This window comes from Monodelphis domestica, chromosome 1, assembly GCF_027887165.1.
Source record: "Monodelphis domestica isolate mMonDom1 chromosome 1, mMonDom1.pri, whole genome shotgun sequence".
In the NCBI taxonomy this organism is placed as follows: Eukaryota; Metazoa; Chordata; class Mammalia; order Didelphimorphia; family Didelphidae; genus Monodelphis; species Monodelphis domestica.
In genome coordinates, this window is record NC_077227.1 from 476,947,939 (window position 1) to 476,971,961 (window position 24,023).

At 44.7% G+C, this 24,023-nt stretch overlaps 2 protein-coding genes across 2 annotated transcripts; both read left to right on the forward strand.

The window, feature by feature from the left end:
- Positions 1–1,241: 1,241 nt before the first annotated feature.
- PTGDS (prostaglandin D2 synthase) lies at positions 1,242–6,782 on the forward strand. The gene is made up of 7 exons (XM_001374229.5): positions 1,242–1,643; positions 2,486–2,625; positions 4,192–4,268; positions 4,551–4,664; positions 5,041–5,142; positions 6,255–6,277; positions 6,614–6,782. The coding sequence occupies exons 1-6, from the start codon at positions 1,524–1,526 to the stop codon at positions 6,275–6,277; spliced, it is 576 nt and encodes a 191-aa protein (XP_001374266.2). The 5' UTR covers positions 1,242–1,523; the 3' UTR covers positions 6,614–6,782.
- Positions 6,783–13,027: 6,245 nt separating this feature from the next.
- LCNL1 (lipocalin like 1) lies at positions 13,028–19,632 on the forward strand. Its single transcript, XM_007475400.3, has 7 exons — positions 13,028–13,190; positions 14,945–15,084; positions 17,111–17,184; positions 17,578–17,688; positions 18,296–18,397; positions 18,762–18,787; positions 19,475–19,632. Exons 1-7 carry the CDS (start codon positions 13,092–13,094, stop codon positions 19,475–19,477), a joined length of 555 nt encoding a protein of 184 aa, XP_007475462.2. The 5' UTR covers positions 13,028–13,091; the 3' UTR covers positions 19,478–19,632.
- Positions 19,633–24,023: the final 4,391 nt, after the last annotated feature.

Below are 24,023 nucleotides of genomic sequence, written 5' to 3' on the forward strand. Positions count from 1 at the left end.
GCTCTGAGGTTATGTGACTGATTTTTATTTTGAATCTTGTGTTTCTTTTTTTTTTTTTTTTTTTTTTTTTTAAATTTTAATATTATTTTATTTGGTTGTTTTCATACATTATTCACTGGAAACAAAGATCGTTTCTTTTCCTCCCCTCCCCCCCCCCCGCCTTTCCCTCTCCCATATCCGAGGCATGATTCCACTGGTTATCACATGTGTTCTTGACTCGAACCCATTTCCCTGTTGTTGGAGTTTGCATTATAGTGTTCATTTAGAGTCTCTCCTCAGTCTTATCTCCTCCAACCCTGTGGTCAAGCAGTTGCTTTTCAGCGGTGTTTTTACTCCCACAGTTTATCCTCTGCTTGTGGGTAGTATTTTTTTTTAGATCCCTGCAGATTGTTCAGGGAAATTGCATTGATACTTATGGAGAAGTCCATCACCTTCGATTGTACCACAATGTATCAGTCTCTGTGTATAATGTTTTCCTGGTTCTGCTCCTTTCGCTCTGCATCACTTCCTGGAGGTTGTTCCAGTTCACATGGAATTCCTCCACTTTATTATTCCTTTTAGCACAATAGTATTCCATCACCAACATATACCACAATTTGTTCAGCCATTCCCCAATTGAAGGGCATCCCCTCATTTTCCAATTTTTGGCCACCACAAAGAGCGCAGCTATGAATATTTTTGTACAAGTCTTTTTGTCCATTATCTCTTTGGGGTACAAGCCCAGCAGTGCTATGGCTGGATCAAAGGGCAGACAGTCTTTTATCGCCCTTTGGGCATAGTTCCAAATTGCCCTCCAGAATGGTTGGAATCTTGTGTTTCTATGGATTCTATGTTTCATGGATTCTATCCATGCTGCATGGCTCATGAACCTTTCTGGTGGGCTGAGAGGAAGTTTTTCCTTACTCCCCTCGATATATTCACTCTCTATATAGTCCCCTCTCATAGGGTCAAAAGAGCTCAATAGAGATGGAAGAGATTTTGGAGATTATCCATTCCAACAGATAAGGAAACCAAGGTCCAGAGAAGTAGTGATTTTCCTCAGAATCCTACAGGTCACAAATAGCAGAGCTGGGATACATATCCACGTTCTCTGCCTATAATTTGATCATTCTTTCTAATACACTTGGGGTTTTTTTTTTGCCCACTATCCTTGCTTCTCCATGGCCTCTCCTCCCTGCCTCCTCTTTGGCCCCCTCTTGTCTGGGCAGGTGGCTTGTGGCTGATTTTCTCCTCTGTGTGTGTGTGTGTGTGTGTGTCCCTGTCCCTTTCATAACTAGACTCAGCAGCTGGGCAGCAGAGGGAGGTGGGGGTTGGTGTTGGGCTGGGAGAGACCGCCCTCTCCTCCCCCTCACTGATACCATGTACCCAAGCTGTGTGTGTTGTTTCTGGTTGGGTGGATGCCAAGCCAGGCCCATAAATAGGGGTCTTCCCAGCAGCTCCCTCACTTGCCTCCTTCTTCTCTTGCCCATTCCAGCCCCTAGCACCTAGCCCAGAATCTTCTCAGTCCTCAGCCCATTAGCAAAATGATGGCTATGGGTCTCCTGTGGATGGGGCTAGCCTTGCTCCAGGCCCTAGAGACCCAGGCCCAGATGGAGGACATCCACCAGAAGATCCCTCTTCAGCCAGACTTCCAAGAGGACAAGGTAAGTAGGAGAAGGTTCCCTGTTGCTCCAGCCCAGACGAGCTGGAGCCAGGGGAGCTTTCTCCTTGCCCGCTACCCCTCCCTCAATATTCTCTTCCAGTTGGGGTGTTTTTGCCGAGAGATAATTAATGAGGGGATGAAGCAGTGGGGAGATGTAAAAAACAGAAGATTCTCCAAGGTAGCCAGATATGCCCTCTACTTCCGGCCAGCTCTAAAACTTGGAAAGAGCTCATAAATGAGCTGTCACCGAGGTTCTGCCCCAGTGAAAGGGGGGAATGGAAGGGGATACCTTGCCCTAGTAATGAAACATGGCAGGGGTGGGGGGAGGGAGGAGGCAAAGGAGATTCTGCCATGGATACAGACTGAGCACATGTATGTACATGGCTGTAAGGGGAAACCTTTCCCCACATAGATTGGCAGCGGTTGGCTAGGGTGGCAGCTAGAGCTATTGAGGAAGAGGCAGGGAAAGTGGAAAGATCTCCATCCTCACTTCCATCATCCGCCCAAGAATCCGAGAACAGCCCCAGCATGCCCTCTGCTGGCTTCCTGGGGTAGCCTAGGCTATTCTAGTCTTGTATGGGCCAGCTGGTGTGATGGGCAGCGGGAGCTGGGCTGGGAGTGCGGTTCCCTACGGTGGAACAACGGGTCAGGGAGAACCACTACTGAGATCCAGGCTAGTTTGGCGGCTAATAGCACCGTGACAGCCCCCATAGGTGCCCTGGGTGCTGTGGGGCGAGGGGCTGCTGCCTCATTCTGGGGGTGGGAGTTGGGCTTCCTAGGGAACGAGTGACAGTGAAGGAAGGGTCCTAGAGGCTTGCCTGCCACAAAGGAGCCGCCTTACAGTTTATAGGAGCGTGGTACAGTGTGGGGTTGGCCTCCACCTTCCCCTGGTTCCTGAAAAAGAAGGCTGAGCTGACGATGTGCAAGTCAGTCCTGACTCCGGAAGCTGATGGAACGGTCAACCTCACTGCTACCTTCATCAGGTGGGTCAGGGACCCTGGGCACAGGCTGGGGCCAGGGAGTGAGCCTCAGGATTATACAGTTAAATAGAATGAGGAGGTCCCCTTCCCAAGCAGCCCGGGATGCTGGGATGAGAGGGGGAAGAGGGAAGGGGAGTGGCTTAGCTATGAGAGTTTCACTCAAGGATATTTCTTGAGATGGGAGAGGGTGACAAATACTACAAATCTCCCTCACTCCATACAGTGTCCATTACAGCTGTAGTAGTTGGATAAGGACTGGACCTAGGATGTATTATTTTTTTCTCCAACACTTATCTTAAATCTAAGACAAAAGGGCAAGGACTAGGAAAAGGGGATTAAGTGACTTGCCCAGGGTCATGCAGCTAGGAAGTATGATTTGAACTCAGCACTTCCTGGTTCCAGGCCTGGCTCTCTATCCACTGAGCCACATAGCTGCCTCCCCCAAATCAGCCCAGGTCTTGCTAGCTTCCAGGCCAACACTTTGTGTCACAGAGAATGGACGCTGCGTGTCGGTCACCACTTTTAGAGTTTGTGAGATTGTTAACAGAGGGGAAGAAAGTATGTTTTCATCTTCCTTAAAAGGGACCCACCTTGTCCACTGGGACTTGACCCAGGTGGTCCCTCAGTAGGGTCTTTATTTGCACGTGTTGTTCTCCATAGGCCTATTGTTCTTTTGCCTCTGCTTTCATCACCCCACATCTCTTCACGGGAGGCTTTGCTGAGCAATTTCTAAACAGAACAGGTAACCTGAGCCAGGTAAAGGGAAGGTCAGGCTCTGGCTATTGATGCCACAGTGGGGCCAGGAGCACAAACAGGTGGGACGATATGTACTCAGGCCTAATATTTAACCCTAGCCCCTCATTACAAACATAAGCCCAGCCTCTATTATTACCCATATCTCTGTCCTCCAACTCATCGTAATCAAATTTTAGTCATCCTTAAACTGTACATGTTTCCATTGCCAATCCAGAGATGGCCAGGTAGAACAATAGATACGGCAATGGATTTGGAAACAAAGACTTGAGTTCAAATCCTGCTTCAGACATATGAGCTATGTGACCCTGAGCAAGTCATTTAACTTTGCTTGGCCTCAGTTTTCTCATCTATAAAATGAAAAAGTGGACTTGATGGTCTCCAATTCTAAGTATAGGGTCCTCTAATCCAAACCCCTGTATCTTGAGGTACTTAAGTGCTACAGTGGATAGACCATCGGGCTTGCAGGTCTGGAAGATGACTCATCTTTGTAAGTTCCAACCTGGACTCAGATACTTACTAGCTGCATGACCCTGGGGAAGTCACTTAACTCCACTGGCCTCAGTTTCCTCATCTGTAAAATGAGTTGGAGAAGGAAATGTCGTCTTAACCAAGAAAATCCCAAATGAGGTTACCAAGAGATAGACCTGACTGATACGACTGAACAACAATAAAATCTGAAAAGTTAGTATAGAAGACCTCCTATTCTAACTCTACCCTGCTTCTAAACATTAGGCCCTTCTTGGGCTTAGTGGCTGACCTTTCGCTAGGGCTGGGGCTGGCTTCCGCTTGACTGAGCCTGGTCTCTGCCTACAGGAACAACCAGTGTGAATCCCGAACCTCGCTTCTGAGGAAGACTGAGGAGCCCGGACACTACGTTTATAAAAGCATCAGTAAGTGGCCTCTTCTCGTCCCCCTCACTTCCTCGGTTTTTCCTAGCAGGATGTGACTAATTGTGTAAGCAAAGTCCAGGAGATCCAGCCTCCCAACCTCCCAGGGGAAGGGAGGGAACACCGTGGAAAACATCAGGAGAGAATTTATGGGCATTGGCTAGCGCTGGGGAAACATGTCCATTTCCCCCTGCATGACCCTAGTTAGGATTCTGGGAGGGGAAGCTCCAAAGTCAAGGGAGTTCCGGCGCTGGCCGCATTGTTCTCTGCCTTGTGTTTTCTCAGAGTGGGAGAGTGACCATAACGTCTATGTGGTGGAAACCAACTATGAAGAGTACGCCCTGCTGTACACCAGTAAAACCAAAGGCAATAGTAACTTCAACATGGCAACACTCTACAGTAGGTACCCAGGGTAACCCTACCCAGCTCGAAGGGGACTCCACCTACTGCCAGTTAGGATAAGATCCCCAATCCCACCCCTGTTCTTCTGGCTTTATTGCAAACACCGGTTAATCCTTAGGTTTTCCTGGATCCAAATCGGTTAACCCTTTCTCCTAGAGGACAGAATAAAACTTCAACTGAAGTGGGACAGATGGCAACTAGACTGTAGGGAGGACATCCTGAATTCTGACCCTGGGGATAATCAAAGTTGGCTGGAGAATAGCTTCCTCAGATTGGATTTAGGAGCAATCTTCCTTGAAGAAGAAGGGACTGGACCAAGTGATCTTTCTTCCTACTAAATCCATGCTTCCCCCTCATAAACCTTCTACTCCAGGCAGAACCAAGGATGTGAAAACTGAGCTGAAGGAGAGGTTCATCAGGTTTGCCAAGTCCCATGGCTTCACAGAAGACACCATTGTCATCCTGCCCAAAACTGGTGAGGGTAATAGGGATTAGGGTCTGATAAGGGGTAGATAACAAGCCTTGGCCAAGAATCTTAATGGAAGGAGGAGAATCCTAGGATAGAGTTGGTTCATTGTACAGGGGAAGCTAGGGTCTAGACTTCTTCAAACACCAGCCCCTCCTCTTCCTGTCTCCTTCCCTCTTCTCTTTATCCTGGGTCTCAGAACCTCTCTGAGCAGAAGATGGCTTCGCCAGTTACAAAACAACAGATGAAAAAGTTTGGGCTAACTCTCACCAAGCTCTTGCTGAGCCATATTGAAGGAGATAAATGGGGAAAAAGAACCCCAAACTCAGGGCCCTTACCTTACTAGGCTTCAGGGAACAGTGATGTGGGGGGAGTTTGGAAATGGCAAGGCTAGGTCTTCTGGGAGGCTCTGGTCTGAGAAGGAAGGACTAGGGCAGTGTTGGTGAACCTTTTAGAGGTTGCATGCCCAAACTGTACCTTCAAGCTGCCTGTGAACACCCTCCTCCATTACCCCAGACAATGGAGGGAGGAAGTGTTCGAGACAATGGAGGGAGGAAGTGTTCACAATGGGAGGCGAGGTGGAGGGGCGGGAATGCAAAAAAATATCCTCAGGAGCTGTGGAGAAGGGGGAACATTGCAGCCCCCTCCTGCATACCCAGGCACTCGTGCCATATCTTCACCTACACAGGACTAACTCATACACAAAATCTGGAGAATTCCAGGGACTCTATTCTTCAGGTGACTCCAATCCAGAGAAGGGGTAGATACATCATCTCAGAGAAAGACCAGTTGATTGCTATTATTCTGCTTGTTCTTGAAAGCAGAAGGAAAGGGGAGTCAGGTCTCTCACACCTCCATTGAGATGATCATTAGAAGAAAGGGAACATGGGGAAGATTTAGATTAGACATGGAAAGAATTCTGACAAAAACAATCAGATTCCCAAATGAAGAGCTAATGGCACTTTGTGGGGCTTAAAATGAAGACAGATTCTCCTGGGAAGAGGAATGAATGTGGGGGAGAAAGGGAGTGGTTCTCCTTATGGGATAGGATGGTTGGGATTCCTTGTAACTTCCTCAAGTATACAGATTTGGGGATAACCAGAATTTTTTCTCTTCTGCAGATCATTGTATCGATGAAAAATAAGTGAGTAGCCCTGAAGGGCATGGCCCCTGGCGCCTTATCCACAATGGGGGATGTGAGGATACAGATGGGGAGGAGGATAAGTTGTACCAGATAGAAAGAGTAATCCTATTTCAAAAGAGCTTTCCTCACAACAATCAAGTGAGTTAGGCAGTGACCTTTATTGCCCACTTTGTAAGACACATATACAGACTGAGCACCAGAGAAATTTAAGTTTTAAGAAATGTAGAGCTGCCTCAGGTCACACGGTTAAGATCAGATTTCCAAATAAAGAATCTCAGTCTAAAATCTGGTGCTTTTCCCACTTATTATATCACGGTTTTTTCTCCTTCCATTCAGGTCCTGCACATGCCTCCATGAGCCACACCTCTCCCCCCTTGGACTTCAGGCTCTTCTCTGGAAAGTCTCAGCTCCATGGCCCCCTGGCAGGCATGATCCTTCTGCCTGGTGCCACCCCAGCTTTGCGCTTCTGTATTTGCCCCATCAAATAAATAAGTGGAATATCTTGTCCTGGCTCTTATCTGTCTTCTTGACCTAGACTTTCTTCCTTCCTTCTCCTAATTTATGCCAGTGGGTTACCACCTTGGTAGAGGACTTCTAGAAAGTCACTTCTCTTCCCTGGACCTAAATTTCCTCATTTATAAAATGAATGAATTGGACCTGATGAATGACATCACCATCCTTCTGGGGACTTAGCCCTGACATCAGATGGCCTGTGGTCCTGGCATCCTGACATCACCCAATTTATCCACAGCCTTCCCAATGAGGCAACCAAACTTGAGTATTGCCATAGTTGGGTGCCCTGAACTGAAAGTGGGGACTGGTGCCATCCAATGTGATATCCCAAGAGCTAAAGATGATGAGAGGTGGGCCCTGTAGGCTCCATAATCCTAAGGGACCCTCGGCGTCACTTGACCTCTAAGCAGCCCCTTAAGTGGGTGGAGGAGATGAGAGAAGGAATGAAGTCTCCACTTAACTCCTTTGATTGTTGCCTGCCACTCCCTGGGGACTCCCCAAACTCTGTCACCTGTAGGAAGGTGTGGCTTTGGGTCCAATCCGATTAAGAGTTAAGTGAGGATTAAAGAAATTAGAGGGCTCAGAGATTAGGGTTTATCTCAAGACAGATTTAGATGAAGTGGAAGATTAGTTTGGAAGAGAAAGAAATCCCTTTACTGTTTACTCTTGTCCCTCCTCCCCCTAATTGGGCAAAGAAGAGAAACTAGCTGGGGCCAAAAAGTTCTCTCTCCAACTCTTGTGACCAAGCCACAATCTGATCCCCTAACCCAGGCCACCAGCTTCCCAGCCACAGACTGAACCCCTAACTTTAGAAAAAAATGTCCCATAATGTTTGGAAATGACCAAATAAAATAATGTTTAAAATTAAAAAAAGAAAAGAAAAGAATGTCCACATAGTACTTCTATTACGGCCTTCCCACCCATTCTTTCCTAAATCTTGGCTGTTGGACTTCTGGCCCTACCAGACTTATCTTACAAGGCACCATGGCTTCCTAGTCACCGATCTGCTCAGCTCTTCTCTTGCCTTTTCTGCAGGAGCTAACACTGTTGACCAACTAACTAACCACTCTTTAAAGTTCTCCTTTTCTTGTTTTCCTTGATACCCCACTCTCTTTCTCAGAGACATAACTAGGGCTGAGTGCCAGTCGAACTTTCCTCAGTACATCTGACACCTAGAAGGCAATAAAGAGCGCTTGCTGTTGAATAGAAGTGACTGGCTTTAAAATCTAGCGAGAAATGGGGCTGCTGGGTGGTGAAGAAGATAGAGTGCTGGGTCTGGAGGCAGAAAACTGTAAGTTCAAATAAAGCCACACAGCCTCAGACACTTACTAGTTGTGTGACCCTGAGCAAGTCACTTAACTCTGTTTACCTCAATTCACTCATCTATAAAATGATCTGGAGAAGGAAATGGCAAATCACTCTGGTATCTTTGCCAAACCACCTCACCCCCCCCCCTTTAAAAAATCAAACCAAATGGGAAGGGGGGGAGGAAAAGAAAATGATCTTTGTTTCCAATGAACAATGTTTGGAAATGACTAAAATAATGTTTAAAGTTTTAAAAAAATGAAAAAAAATCAAACCAAATTTGGTCATGAGCAAAACAACTAAATGAAAATAATAATAAAGAGTTTAGAGGCAACCAGGTGGTTTAGTGGATAGAAAGCCAGGCCTGGGGACAGGAGATCCTGATTTCAGACACCTCATAGCTGTGTGACCCTGGATAAGTCATTTAATACCATTTGCCTAGCCCTTACTATCTTCTGCCTTGGATCTAATATTTAGAATTGATTCTAAGACAGAAGGTAAGGGTTAGGGAAAAAATAATAATAGTTTAAAAAGATGATCAGCTCTTCTTTGGCCTCTCCCCTCTAGGCCCACCACTGTTTCTTGCTGCTTGCCTCTGGCTTTTTCTAATGCTCCCAGCTCCCAGATGAAAAAATAACTAGGTATAGCTGCCCCCCAAGTTCTCATCCTATGTCTCGTGACTTTTCTATTTCTTTTCCTTTCTCTTCCCTTTCCTTCCCTCCAAAAATAGATATGCTCAAAAGGGTCTGCCCACACTCTTCTTCTCTAATCTCTGTATCTTCTCTGGTGGCAAGATCATTCTTGCTTCAGTTGCACCCTCCATGTGGATGACTCCCATATTTAATAGCTCTCCTATCGACCTCTTTCTAGAGCTTTCTCTCAAAATTTCTAAATGTCTACTGGGCATTTTTACCCTTTGAATTCAACACATCAACAAACTACAGATTTCTGCTCTAACCTTTGTACTTCCCCACTTCCTCTTCTCTGTTAATCTCTCTTCCTAGGAATTTTGACTATTTGGAATTTTTTGGATTAAGCTTTGACTCCTCTTTCTCCTGCATTACAATCATAAACAAATATTTATTGAGTACCGCTTATTAGCAAGACCTCATTCTTAGCACTGACAGTTCCCAACTTTGTATAAGGTCACCTGTTCTCAAGGAGGTCACAGTTTAGTAGGGAGACTGGACGCTTATCAATCAAGAAACCAACAAGCATTTCTTAAGAGATTGCTATGTGTCAGGTGCTAAACTGATCACTGAGGACACAAAGAAAAAGCAAAAACAAATAGTCCCTACCCTCAAGAAGCTTATCATCTAAAGGGAATGATAATATGTAAATGATTTGGTTTTCATCCTTCTTACTGGAAGGTAACCATCACTGATGATGTCTTTTTTTTTACTTTTCATTTATTTATTATTTATTTCATTTTAAAATTTATTTTAATATTTTTATTTCCCCAATTACTTGTAATAGCATTTTTCCACATAAGTTTTCTGAAATAAGTTCCAAATGGTTTCCCTCTCTCCCTTCCCTCTCCTGCCCTCATGATGGTAAGCAATTTGATCTGAGTTATACATGTATTAACTGGTGATGTCCTTTGACTTGAGCATAATTTTAAATAAAACAGAGCTGCTCAAAGTCGGCAGCCTCATTCTCTCTTTCAGAGTTGTCAAAGTTTTCCTTTCCTTGCTCCTTTTCTTGCCTGCTTCCTCCAGACATGGGGATCCTCAAAGAGTCTGTTCATAGACCCTTCCTTGATCTCAGTCAAAATAGCCTTGGTTTTCACATGATTGTTTTATATTTCTATTCTAATGCAATGGGGTAAACTGTGATTGTCCAGCCTGGTGTTTCCTTAAGTCCTCCTCTGATGATTCACAGTGTGTCGGTGAACCTTAGCCCTTGAAGGCTATGCCAGTGGAACAGAATCCCTTCAGGTTCTGCTAAGACTCTACTGTTAGGTCCAGGAATGGACACTGTGTCTATTATTCAAAGACTAACTCAGTCTAGTCCAGAGATATTCATTACCAGTTTGGCTGCAGGGTGATAGATTTTTTTCAGCCATAGCTTCTATCCAAGATTGCCCATTAAATCTTAGACAAGTCAATAAATATTTATTTGTTTATTTATTAAAACCCTTAATTTCTGTCTTAGAATTCATATTGTGTGCTGGTTCAAGGCAGAAGAGCAGTAAGGGCTAGGCAATAGGGGTTGATTTGCACAGGGTCACACAGCTAGGAAGTGTCTAAAGCCCTCCAAGACCTCCCATCTCTTGGTCTAGCTCTCTGTTCACTGACCCACTTAATTTCTCCTTCAAAAAAACTCACAGGGGGCAGCTGGGTGTGTTGGTGAATTGGGAGCCAAGCCCAGGGATGAGAGGTCCTAGATTCAAATCTGGCCTCAGATACTTTCTAGCTGTGTGACCCTGGACAAGTCACTTAATCCTCATTACCTAGCCCTTACTGCTCTTTTGCCTTGGAACCAATACTTAGAACCAATACCCAGTAAGGGTTTAAAAAAAAAAAAGATTCACTAATCACTTAGTTTGTGTGCCAGGCAGCATCACAGAGAGCTTGAGGTCTGCCCTAATGGAGATCACAGACAAAATTATGGATCCTTGTGGAACTGGGGCATTTGTGCTTTATCCTTTTATTATCCTATGCCAGGGGTCATCAAGCCTCAATATTTTGAAACGGTCACTCGTGGAAACCAGGTCACAAAGTGGCTCCTAGGAAGGATGGAGACATCCACTCAGCCCACCTCTGTGTGACTTCTCTCACTAACATCCCCTTATTATTGGAATTGCTATGATTATTATTCTTACTTAGCTCCAGGAAAAATAGATGAGAGCAAAGTGCTTGCAGGAGTATACTCATGTCCCATTTTAATCCCCCCACCCCCAGAATATCACCAAAAGATTATAATTATAGAATTAAAACTAAGGATTCTTATGTACCCACTTAGATAGAACCCTCTTTTCTAGGCATAAAACTTCTGGCAAATCTGTGCTCAGAATTCTCTAACCTAAATCTGGGTCATGTTGATTCTACCCTCTGACCCCGCACTTAGCAACAATGTTTTGTTGACTATCTCCTTAGGTTTCACATCTATTGTTAGGATCTATAGAAATATGTATGTTAAGAATGAAACTGTGTGGTAGTGGGAGGGAGGGAGGAAAAGAAAATGATCTTTGTTTCCAATTAATAATGTTTGAAAATGACCAAATAAAATAATGTTTAAAAGTAAAAAAAAAAGAATGAAACTGTGTGCCAAGTAGATGTGTGACCATGAGGGTATAAAATAAAGCCAATCCTCAGCCAAGGTGGAGCAGTTTTTCCTGTGAAACTTGTGCTTCCGATTGAATACAAAAGCTGTGTCCCATTCATCATTCCACTGACGCTGTCCCACCTCCAAGACCCTCTCCCCTATGGGAGGCTGGCCCATCCCACAGCAATCCTATAGTAAAATAAATAATAAATGTGAATAGCTAGTATTTATAAAGAGTTTTAATGTCTGCAAAGCACTTTACATATATAATCTCATTGGAGATATATGTTCTGTGAAGGTAAAGGCTGTGTCTTATCTCAACTTTGTATATTCCCCAGTGCCTCTGTCCATCTCTCCTGGTGCTCTGCACACAGAAGTCCTTTCCTAAATGCACTAGTTTGACTTTTGTTTGAGCAGTGGGGCATCCTACTTCTAGGGGTCAGGGACTTTCTCTTTGCATGGGAAGGGTGACATATTTATTTAATAGGATGAATGTGGAGAGGGGGAAGCCTAGGAAGAAGAGTAAAAGGAGATCCAGGAGCAGAATAACCCAAAGAGATGTAGTCAACATGCATTTATTAGACACCTACTATATGCTAGGCATTGTACTAAGCCCTGGAGATGCAAATAAAAACCAAAAAACAGACCCTAACTTCAAGGAGCTCACATTTTTAGTGGGGGAGACAACAAGCCAGCCACTACGAACATAGAAAATATAGCAGGGTAAATTGAAGGTAATCTCAGAGACAAGGCATTAGTTAAAAGACCCAGCAAGGAGCCTAAGTCCCCACTGGCCCTTAGATCCCCTTGGACCTCAAAGACTCACTAAGTAAGGAGAAGAATGGGGAAAAGGGATTTCCATTTGGGATGGTCACTTTCCTTCTTGTTCCAATCTGCCCCTTCAAGTCTGTTTCTCTCTGAGTCTTTGCCCAGTGCCAGCAAAGGAAACCAAGAACAATTGCTCTGATTTGCTATAAAAGAGGGCTCTGCCTGGAATTTAGGAGATCACTGTGATCTGGATTTGGGTTTGAGAGTCAGGGTCCCTTCCCCTTCCCCTATTCTGGAAAGACCTGGTTATTTTCCTTTCCATCCTTTCATGGGTTCAAAATTCACCTCCCCATCACCTTTCTGCAACTCAGTTTCCCAACCTGTATAAGGAGAACAAGACTGCCAACTTGACCTTCTTCCAGGATTACTTATGGGCAGGACATGAGGTCTCTGTTGGCAAATGCTTTGGAAAATAATGGAGTATTTGACATATAATACATATTAACTTATTATCAACTTAAGTAGTGGCTGGGACTAAAGCCCAATGGGTCCAGAAAGATTGAAGCTCCAGCCCTGGCTGGGATCTGTAGATGTTCTAAGTGAATCCTGGGCAGGGAGAAGATAAGAGGGCTAAAAAGCCCTCCAACTTGAAATCTGAGCTCCCTCTTCCCAACCCCACTCCCAATCTTCTCCATCACTCCTCTATCCAAGGAGGAAACATTCCTCTCTTTGACTGTATGTTCTGTTTTTAAGACACTTCACTGGTTCATGCAGGCCATCAGCCAGGCCAAACAGAAGATACTGGTTGGCACTGTCCTCCTTGGGCATCGATCCCTCTTCCTCTCTTTCTCCCACCCACATTCTTCTCAAAGGGATAAATACCATGGCCTCAGAGGGCACAATACCACACCTAATTCCCAATCTTAGTGGCTTCTGATTTGCTGCTGAGCAAACACCAAAGATGATGAAGGCTGTGCTTCTGGGATGCCTGCTAGGGCTTCTTTGGGGCTCTCCAATTCAAGCTGATGTCCCTGTTCAGGCCAACTTTGACAACAACAAGGTAACTAACACCTTAGAGAGTAAGTATGGGGGCTGGGTCCAATGCTTGGGAATGCAGGGATCAGGAAAAAGACAGGCAAGGCTTTAAGTCCCTTGTGGTAATTCCTCCTTGGATGTGGAGTAGGGAAATTTGGAAGACTAGGATGATGATTATAACAATTATACTATACTAGGCTGATAATGGCAATAGAGCAGATAGTCAGCACAATAGAAAGAACACTGGGTTTAGAACCAGGAAAACTCATCGTTGTGAGCTCCATTGGCATCCCTTGTCCCTTTCTCCTATATCATAACTAAGGCAGGGCAACCAAGATTTTGTCCCAAAACGATGATGGTTAGTGGGCCATACCAATACTTGGAGTCCTTCAACAGAAAGAAAAAATCAGACAAGAGCAATTAGTTTAAAAAGGAAGCTATTAAAAATATTCTTTCCTTCAGAGACTGGACCTGATGGTCTACTCCCCAAGCTACTCCCCAAATCAGCCCAGTCCTGGTGTCTCCTTCTCCTGAGTCCTCCAGCCTGGGCAGCAGGTTCATGGCCATGAGGAACTCTGCCCAAGGACCCAAGAGCATCTCTATTTCCTTCCTCCCTACCTGAATCAGTCTAAAAAATTATTTGAAGTAGTTTTCAATCTGCTTGTCCCCAGGCTACACTTTGTGGTGCTTTTGCCCAAATGGTGAGTGATAGCTGTGCTCTCATAATAAAGCCCCACATTTCAGCCCTGGGTCTTAAGACAGGTGGAGAGTGACCTCTCTGCTCTAGGCCAGTTTGGCCTTTTCAAGGCTGGATTCAGACAGCATGGTGAAATAGAAAGGTCACCACTTAACTTTCTACGTGGAGCCTTTTTTTATGCTACTTCCTGTCCCTAGCAATTAGTGATTTCCCACCCCAAATGATCTCATATTAATGTATTTATATATAATATATATTAAATATATATTTATATAAAATTATATTATTATATATGAGATTATATTATATATAATTATATAAAATATAAATATAATATAGTAAATAAATAAATTTCATATATTCTTTTTTTTAAACCCTTACTTTCCATCTTGGAATTCATACTGTATATTGGCTCCAAGGCAGAAGAGTGGTAAGGGCTGGGCAATGGGAGTTAAGAGACTTGCCCAGGATCACACAGCTAAGAAGTGTCTGAGGCCAGATTTGAACCTAGGACCTCCCATCTCTAGGCCTGGCTCTCCATCCACTGAGCTACCCAGCTGCCCCCTTCATATATACTTTTTAAAAACTCTTACCATCTATCTTAGAATCAATGCTAAGTATTAATTGCAAGACAGAAGAGTAGTAAAGGCAAGGAAAGGGGGTTAAGTGACTTCCCCAGGGTCACACAGCTAGAAAGTATCTGAGGTCAGATTTGAACCCAGGACCTCCCATCTCCAAGATTGGTTTTCAATCCACTGAGTCACTTAGCTGCCCTTCACATAATATTTGACAACGGAATTTGACCACCAGGATAGGCTGAGTGATAGGCTCCATCCTAGTGTAGATCCTTTTTGTCCTGGAGATTATGCTCTCCCCCTTCCAGGTGCTGGCACACACATGAACCCTGGAATTGCACACAGCCTAGCTTTGACCATGGGGTGTGGGGAAGCTAGAAAATAATGATAATGACCAGTAAGATTGAAAGCATTTGGGGGTTTATAAAGGACCTCCCAGGCTTTATTTGATTTAAAATGCCAGAAGACTCTGAGACTAAATTTTATGGATATGGTTTTTCTCTCCAGTTTCAGGGCGTCTGGTACATGATTGCCGCAGCATCTGATGACAAGGACTTTTTGGCTATGAAGGACAGTATGAAGATGCCAATCAGTTTTGTGACTCCTCTGGCCAATGGAGACTTGTCTGTCAAGACCGGCTACCCAAGGTGAGTAGGAAGGAGACAACAGGGCCGTTAGAGTTATCTAAGCAATTGCTGAGCCTCCCTAAGGCAGATTCCCTTTGTGATCCACTGACTCCCCAATTGACTATATTCTACCTACCTTTTTAAAAAAAATCCTTACCTTCCGTCTTGGAATCAGTACTGCGTACTGGTTCCAAGGTAGGGGCTAGGCCATGGGGGTAAAGTGACTAGCCCAGGGTCACACAGCTAGGAAGAGTCTGAGGCCACATTTGAACCCAGGATTTCTGGTCTCTAGGCCTGGTCCCTCTGAGCCACTGAGCCACCCATCTGGCTCCTCTCCTTGCCTACCTTCTTGCTCCAGGCTCAGTTTATGTCACTTGTTCCAGGTACAAAAATTCATACTTACAGATCTTGGCCAACTACAACATAAACTCTTTAAAGGCGGGTATTATTTGCTTTTTGTCTCCCTCTTTTCAGCACCCAACACAACATCCGGCTCATGTTATTCTTATTCAGTCATGTTTGGCTCTTCGTGCCCCCTTTTGAGATTTTCTTGGCAAAGATACTGAAAGAGTTGGCCATTTCCTTCTCCAGCTCATTTCATAGATGAGGAAACTGAGGCAAACAAGTTTAAGTGAGTTGCCCAGGGTCACACAGCTAGTAAGTGTCTGAGACCAGATCTGAGCTCAGAAAAATGAGTCTTCTTGACCCCAGGCCTGACCCTCCATTGTGCCCCCAGCTGCCCTGTCAGGCTCATAGATCGTGTTTAATAAATATTTGTTTAAAAAACGGACATAAAAAAGACAAGAGTTCCTGCCTTAAGGAGCTGATGAAGCCCAGTACGGAAGTGGGCACAGACGAAAAGCAAGTGAAGAACCCTAGCAAGCAACATTTCCATGCAGTTATTCCAGTCACTGAGGTGGCGAAGGTGGCACTGTGGAGAGAGCTCTGGGCTGGGAAGACAAGAGTTCATGTCCAACCTTTAGGTACTTACCATGTGACCCTGGGAAATTCACTTAATTTCTGTCTGCCTCAATATCCTCAACTGTAAAATGGGAATAATAACAGCACCTTCCTCCTATGGTTGTTGTGCAAGTCAAATGAGATAACATTTGGAAAGTGCTTAGTATAGTAAATGTTTCCTCCCTCCACCAAAGAAGTTCTGTGTTTTTCAATCTATTCTGAGACCCAAAACACACACACACACACACACTAACAATGCCTAAATAAAGATACAACTAAGGATTGAAATATGTGGCACTGACATACTATTGTCTGAAATGCAGACGGCTCCATCAAGAATACCCTTAACAAAAACAGAAAAAAGGAATTGTTTTTGCAAGGAATTTTCTAGCATAGCCCATACCTACCCAGTCAGGCACTCGATCTCCAGGTGGAGAAAACATGAGATTCCACCATGTCTGTTGTTTGTTGACTTTAAAAAAGTTTTTGAATCAGAACAAAAATAGTCCTCAGAGTGTGCCAATGGCAGATATTAATAATTATGAAGATAATAACCACTAATATTTGCCTAGGATTTGAAGGTTACAATAGACTTTATGTATGTTGTCCCATTTGAACCTCACAACCACCTTGTGGGGAGGATGTTATTATTAATTCCATTTTACAGATGAAAAAACTGAGGCTGAGAGAGGTCAAGGGAATTGTCTAGAGTTGCACAGATAGGTGTGTTGAGTGTTGCCATCACATGAACTGTAAGGCCGACCTGTATTCATTTAAGGAGTAGTGGAGGATGATAGGACATGAAATAATATGACTAGATGTGATATGATACACTCCGATGGGCTGCCATGGTCTGCAGGGATGTGATAGGATATAGATGTTAGATACTAAGATGCTAAAGGAGCAATTAACGAAATTGTGACTGATCAGGGACAAGCCGTGGGGGCATTGGGGGTTCCTGTCTTGTGGAACATGAAGATGTGTCCCTCCTTTGACGTTCTCCATCTGTGCCACTCTCCAAAGCGGCTTTGAGGAGATTGAAAGGGTCTTGGCCAAGGGACTGACTGGTGGGTGGGTGATTTTACAGGCCTGATGGGAAGTGCCAGAAAGTGGATGCCACCTTCATCAAGGGCGCAATGTCAGGACAATTCAGCAATCCAGGTAAGGCCCCAGGCTGTGAACTGATTTCATGAAAACTTGTAGTAGGCATCTAAGAGAGAGAATGCAAACGTCCCTGCTCTGGGAAAGGGCCATTTTTTCACCTGGGGACAAAACACTGAAGCAGGAGGCAGGGAGGGGAGACCTCGGGAAGACCTTCCTGAAAGTGGTGCGTATCAGGCATTATATTAGCAAATGAGATCTGTGGGGTGATTTTCTCTGGTTGGGTGGGTATGGTTGAGAGGAAGAATCTCCTCTAACAGGCCTTTCAAGTGGTTTGCTTGGTTTTCTGCCCCGCTTTAAGCCAGGATTGGAAGTCGAATCAGACCATGTAGAAGCCTCTGGGGCGGCGAGTTCAGTTTGTGGGAGTAGCTGGTGTCTTCCCTTTCTCCCCAGAAATGGGCCAAGAGGACATCCGAGTGGTGAACACTGACTACAAGCATTTTGCCATTCTGTGGATTAAGATGAACAAAGCGGGTGTTAAGAAAGACATGCTCCAGTTGTACTGTACGTGTAATCTTGCTACTAGTCTCCTCCCTTGGGGCTCCTTTCCATCCCCATTCCCTATTTCCATCCCTATTCCTATCTTTATCTCCCTCTGCATGTCAGTGCCCAATTCTATCCCTTTCCCATCCTCATCTCTAAATCTAATTCTTTCCCACCAAAGCTAAGGGATGTTGGTACAACTGGTTCTCTCCACCAGCTTCTTCTCATTCACCTGCCGGCGTCTCCCTAGCCACCTGCCTGTTTTCCCCCAGAAGCCCATCTGCTCCCCATCTGTGTCCCAGCTCCCTTTGCTTATTTACCTGTGAACTCCTATTCCCCAGAGCTATGTCCTCCCACTTACCTACCTGAGCCCTTCCACTGAACCACATGTATCCCACACTAGTCCAGCTGGCTCCTTCCATTCTACTAACAAATCCCATTAACCTGCCTGTGTCCCCATCATTCATCCATACTCCTCTCTCACTAATAATCTGCTTTCTCCCCATTTACCCACCTATAAAACCCCAATCCTTCCTGTTCCATTTACTGAGCTATATCTCCCTTTACTCGCTCACTTATGCCCCCTCTCACTTACTTTTACTTTTCCACTCACTCCTTTCTTCTACAGGCCGAGCTCCAGAGCTCTTTGCTGAAGGTGCACAAAAGATGCAGATGTTGGCACCCAAAGTAAACCTGAACCCCAGCCAGGGTGCCATTTTCCTTAAATCAGGTAGGCTCCTCACTCCGACCCCAGCTAGGGTGCCACCCTCCCCAAGTTGGGTGGGGTCCTCACACCCCACTGTCCCCCTCGCTCGCTCTACCTTCAGTTCTGGGTACCCTGCAGAGAGAAGGGAAAAGGTGCAAGCTCAATTCTCTAGTCCTTTCTTTTTTAATCCCATCATCCGCTCCTGACAGAGGCACTAAGGCAGGGAAATAAAAGGAAATAGTGGCATTCAAAACTTGATAGCTTGGAGCCTTGACCTGGGAGTCACCTATGTGGGTGTTGGCACGTCCCTCTTCCACTCTCTGGGCTGGTCAGTCTCCCCACTGGACTTTAAGGCAGCCCCTAACTTTGCATTCTCTTTTTCCTACAGATGAGTGTAGCAAGGCCCTCCCCAAGGTAAGCATGACTCTTGCATAAGCGTCCATCTATTTCACTGGGGCCATTGACGCCTTTAGAGCAGGAATAAGAGGTGGTCCTTGTGGGGTGCAGAGAGTTAACAAACAGGAAAGCAGCATGGCATAATGGGGAAAGGGTGCTAACTGAAATCAGAAGACCTCTGTTCAAATCCTGCCGCTGACTTTCTTACTACCTTCGCCATTCTTCCCCTCACTGGGCCTTCATTTTCCTCACTTGAAAAGTGAGGGGTTGGCTAGATGGCCTCTGAGGTCCTTCCAGCTTGAGTGTATGGCTAGAGAAAGTAGGATTCAGAAGATAAGGGCTCAGATCTGGATGCTATGATTACTTGTGTGATTTGAGGCAAGTCTTAGGTCTTTCTCTAAGCCTCAGTTTCCTTATTTGCAAAATTCGAGAATTAGACAAAATAGTCTGTCTACGGGTCCCTTGCGACTCTAAGATGTTTTGTCCTTTGGGATAGGATCTTCTATACATCCAAGATGATTGCTAGTTGATTAGATTGCCTCTTGGTTATCTTGGGAGGCAGAACGTTCTCCTAGGAGGAGATAAGAGAACTGAGGTCCAGTCTGAGGGAGCAGGGGAACAGAACCTGGGTAGTGGGGGGGGGGGTACCAAAACAAATGGAGTTCGGAAGGAAAATTCAACTGTCCAATTGGCTCTCCTTTTCAGTGACAGCTGACAGAGCCCTTGTTGGAGTTTGTCTGAAGCTTCAGCAGTCACCCTCCTACTTGCCCACTTTCTCCCCACCCCTGCATTGCCCCAGGCTGAGACTTTTCTTTTCCCTCCAGAATCTTCCTTACCACCCAAATAAAGTGATGCTGTGAAAATCCTGAGTACTTGACTTTATTGGGAATTGGGGATGGAGGGAGGATACGTGAATAGAATTTGAGAAAGGGAAAGAGATTCTAAATGAATGACAATCTGTGGAAGCATGCTCCCCTCAGGCCTCCCAACAAACACAGGAACACACTTCTCAAACCCACTCAGCCCACATTCTGATGCTCTCTCCTCATCTGCAGAAAGGAGACAAGCTCTGCTTGGAAGGCGACAGGGTAAAGAGAGGGCCTTCTGCTTTGTGAGGCCTCAGGACTAAGCTCATTATTGAAGGTAAAGAGTAGAAGGATAATCCTTTGGCCACAGACTGAGGAGGCAGGACCTAAAATGGACATTTGACATTCCCGAACTGAAAGATACGATGAATATGATCAGTACAGAGAAGCAGAAAAAGACTGATATGAGCAAAATAAAGTAAGCAGAACCTGTAAAACAATATGTACAACTACAACAATAAAAGCAGAATGAACAACTATACCACAAAATAATCAAAAGTGAATGTTAAAAACTCCCTAAGAATAAGCTTGGCCCCAAAGAAGAGATGTGAAAATACACCCTTTTGCAGAGGGGAAGGTATCCGCATGTGCGGAATATTACATATAATATTTTTCCATGGTATTGATATGCTTTGATGATTTTTAAAACTTCCTCTTAAAAAAAATCTTTGTTATAAGAGATAGCTCCTTGGGTAAAAAGAGAGGGAGAGAGAGTAAAGAAGAAATTACAACTATTAAAAAAAACCAAGATATTAATAAAAATCTATTGAAAAATAAAATGGATGGGTGACTGCCTGAACCCTGTGTGGGGTTGGGTGGGGCTAGTTAGAGATAGTTGTTTTGAGGCAACAAGGTAGCATAATGGATAGAGCACCAGGCCTAGAATCAGGAAGATTCATTTTCCTGAGTTCAAATCCTGCTTCAGATAGTTACTAGCAAGTCATTTAACTCTGTTTGCCTTAGTTCCTCATCTGTAAAATGAACTGGAAAAAGAAATGGCAAACCACTCCAGTGTCTTTGCCAAGAAAACCCCAAATGTGTCAGAGAGAGTCAGAGAGGACTGAAAATGACTAAACAAGAAGAACAGATTTGGCCCAGGAAATTGGAAATAGCTGGTTTGGAGCTCAGAAAATCTAAGTGACTAGCCAGGAAAGATTAGGAGCCCAGGGTCTGGCAGGGCCTGTGATGGGAACTGGCCGAGTCACTATGGATATATACTTTCTAAGCCTTTAGATGCCCCCTACACACACATACACAGCTCCATTTCCAGGTCCAGCTTAAGCAAAGTCAGGAAGAAATCTGGGTCAGCTGTAAAACAAACTTGTCAGGCCTTCAGATGGTCAATAAGAGATGGAGGGGAAGAAGACCAAGCCCTGAGCATATGGATGAACTGTAGGTTGGGGGGGAGGGTTGAGGTGGAGAATGAGGCCACAGTAGGCAAGTTTGACAATTTTCCTTTCAGGAAACATCATTGAAAGAATTCAGAATTCTAGATCAGAAGAATGATCAGTTGTGACTTCAGGGAACTGGTGGCAAAATGTTTCCTGCTCCTCTGAGAGAGGTGATAGGCTATAGTTGTGGAATCAGGCATTATCAGAACTGGCCAATGTATTGATTTATTTTGTTTGTATTCATTTCTTGAAATTTTTATTTTTACTAATAGAATTAATAGGTATCTCAGCCCCTCCTTCCCCCCCCACATCATAGAAAGCATCATCTGGCAAACAGATATGTATGGATAGATTATGTCTTTCATGTTTCCATTATATATTATATATATAAATATATATAAGTATATATGTTATATATACTTAATAATAAGTAACATTCTTTAAATATTAAATCTGTTTCTATGTTAACTATATTTCTTTGTTATGAGAGAGACTGTTTCCTCCTCCTTCCCACCCCCATACCCTTCGAAAGATGAGAAAAGTCACTGGAAAAGGACAAAGGTGTAATTTTGTGAAACATTTTGTAAAAATTGTAAAAAAATTAGCATTAGGGGTAGTTAGGTGGCTCAGTGGATAGAGAACCAGATCTGACCTCAAATACTGCCTAGCTATGTGACCCTGGTCAAGTCACTTGATCCCAGTTTCTTCACCCTTTCTACTCTTCTGCCTAGGAACTGATACTTAGTATTGATTTCTTAATATATATGTACATAAATATTTATATATTTAATATTTTATTTAAATTTAATCTACTATTTAAATTTATTATTTTATTATATTATTATTGATCATAAATTAAATTAAATTTATAGATATATTTAATATGCACTTAACTACCTTCAGTCAATACTGTATATTGATGGGTTCCAAGACAAAAGAGTGGTAAAGACCAGGCAATGGGGTAACACAGCTGAGAAGTGTCTGAGGTCACATTTGAACCCAGAACCTCCCATCTCTAGGCCCTTTATGTCTGACAGAAAGAAAGTGAAGGGCTTTTTGTTTGTCTGTTTTTTTAATCATTCTTAAGTATTATTTTTGAAGTTCCCAGACGCACACACACACAGAGATGCAGGCCCAGCTCTGAGCTTAGGAAGCAACAGCGGGTTCCTTGGGTTGTGCTGAGAGTGTCAGGGGTTTATCAGATTCTGCCTCCTAGACAGACACTCCAGGACCCAGGTGTGCCCTTCCCTCCTGGACTCTGTTGGCCTGCAGTTCTGGGTGTTAGGAAAGGTGCAGTTCCAGGCGTGTCCGCAAGATGGCAGCACTAGCTCAGAATATCATAGACTCGCGGGTTTTGGAGCGTGTAGGGAGATGAAAGACGGAGGGAAGACAGGCTCCTAGGCTTGTCAGGGGACCTTTCCAGAGGAACCCGTGAGCCCGTGCTGGCATCTTTAACCTCGGACTGCTCCCTGCCGGGTCCCAGGAGCTGTTTGTTCACATTTGTTTTGGACCCCTTTGAAGGAAGGCATAGGAGGAATGGCGAGGCTATTTTCCCGGGTCCACATCCTGGAAGCCTCTTCAGCACCCTCCCCCCCCCCCCCCATGGCCACTGCGCCCTGGGCAAGCTAGTGAATGCCTCTTGGTCGTCGAAGGGTTTGGTAGGCGGCCGAGAAACCTGGCTAATAAAGATCACCTCCCTCTGGGCTTGGGCGCCATGTACGCCTCCTGGGCGTGAAGAAAAGTGGTCTTTGTGAATGAAGGAATAAAGAAAGGGGCCGACACTTCTTAAGCACTTCATATTTCCAAAGCATTGTGTCAAGTGGGAGATATAAATAGAAAAGCATGACTGCTTTTGTGCTGGGAGAGCTCACATTCGAATAGGAGGAAGTCACCCACGTAGCGCAAGCCCCGGCAGCCAGTCAGATGGAAAGGTCCCGTGGTTCTTAAGGCAAAACAATTCTAAAGGTGGAGGTAGCAATTTCCTTTTCTAGGTCTTCAATAGCTCTACCTGCTGAGGTGGCCGATTGTGTGCACCAGGGTTACAGCCTCCGCGGAGGCTGGGGAGAAGGAGCACCCCCCCATCTACCCGGGTTCTGTTCCCCTGCTCCCTCAGACTGACCTCAGTTCTCTTATCTCCTCCTAGGAGAACGTTCTGCCTCCCAAGATAACCAAGAGGCAATCTAATCAACTAGCAATCATCTTGGATGTATAGAAGATCCTATCCCAAAGGACAAAACATCTTAGAGTCGCAAGGGACCCGTAGACAGACTATTTTGTCTAATTCTCTAATTTTGCAAATGAGGAAACTGAGGCTTAGAGAACTAGCCCTGGCCACCCCCCATCTTCTCAGAATGCCACTAGGCTGGCTTACCTCCCCATGAAAGTGCTGTTTTCTTTTGCTAGGCAGGTGACACAGAGGCACAGAGGAGGCAGGTCCTAGGAGCCATGAGGGACTACTTGCTCCCCTCATTTCTGTGGAGTGTGCCCTCTAGATCAGGCTTGGCTGTAGGCTCTGTTATAACCCAACAACCATTGCTTACCATTTTAGGAAGGAGGGAGGGAGATCATTTGGATCTTGTAATCTTGGGAACTGTATATTAAAATTATTCAATGTCATTGGGAAAACAAAATATTAAGAGTGTGTGTGTGTGTGTGTGTGTGTGTGTGTGTGTGTAAAATAATCCAAGACCCAGGTCGAGAAACATTAGCACATGTTCAGCTCAGTATATCCCACCATCCATGGCTGATGCCTCCAAGCTGTGTGTGGGCTGAATGAAATCTTTCCTCCAAGATGACTCTGATCCCTGAACGCTTTCCCAGTGTCACCACTGGTTTTCTTCAAGGCTTTCAGTTAGATGCCAACTAATCCTAGTAATGAAATCTACCCCTCCCTCCCTTGTAGAGTTTTCTAGAACATCCTGAGCAGTGAACATGGTTTGGTCCAGAACCACTTCATTATCAACTGAAAAGACTGAAGAAACAAATGTATTCCTCTAT

What these genes read in the sequence shown, in the direction of transcription:
- PTGDS (XM_001374229.5), top strand. Translation starts at nt 1,524, where the DNA reads ATGATGGCTATGGGTCTCCTGTGGATGGGGCTAGCCTTGCTCCAGGCC. An exon ending in CAGACTTCCAAGAGGACAAG is followed by an intron (nt 1,644 to 2,485) that starts GTAAGTAGGAGA and finishes GCCGCCTTACAG; the next exon opens with TTTATAGGAGCGTGGTACAG. An exon ending in TGTCATCCTGCCCAAAACTG is followed by an intron (nt 5,143 to 6,254) that starts GTGAGGGTAATA and finishes TCTCTTCTGCAG; the next exon opens with ATCATTGTATCGATGAAAAA.
- LCNL1 (XM_007475400.3), top strand. Translation starts at nt 13,092, where the DNA reads ATGATGAAGGCTGTGCTTCTGGGATGCCTGCTAGGGCTTCTTTGGGGC. An exon ending in GTCAAGACCGGCTACCCAAG is followed by an intron (nt 15,085 to 17,110) that starts GTGAGTAGGAAG and finishes GTGATTTTACAG; the next exon opens with GCCTGATGGGAAGTGCCAGA. An exon ending in TGCCATTTTCCTTAAATCAG is followed by an intron (nt 18,398 to 18,761) that starts GTAGGCTCCTCA and finishes TTTTTCCTACAG; the next exon opens with ATGAGTGTAGCAAGGCCCTC.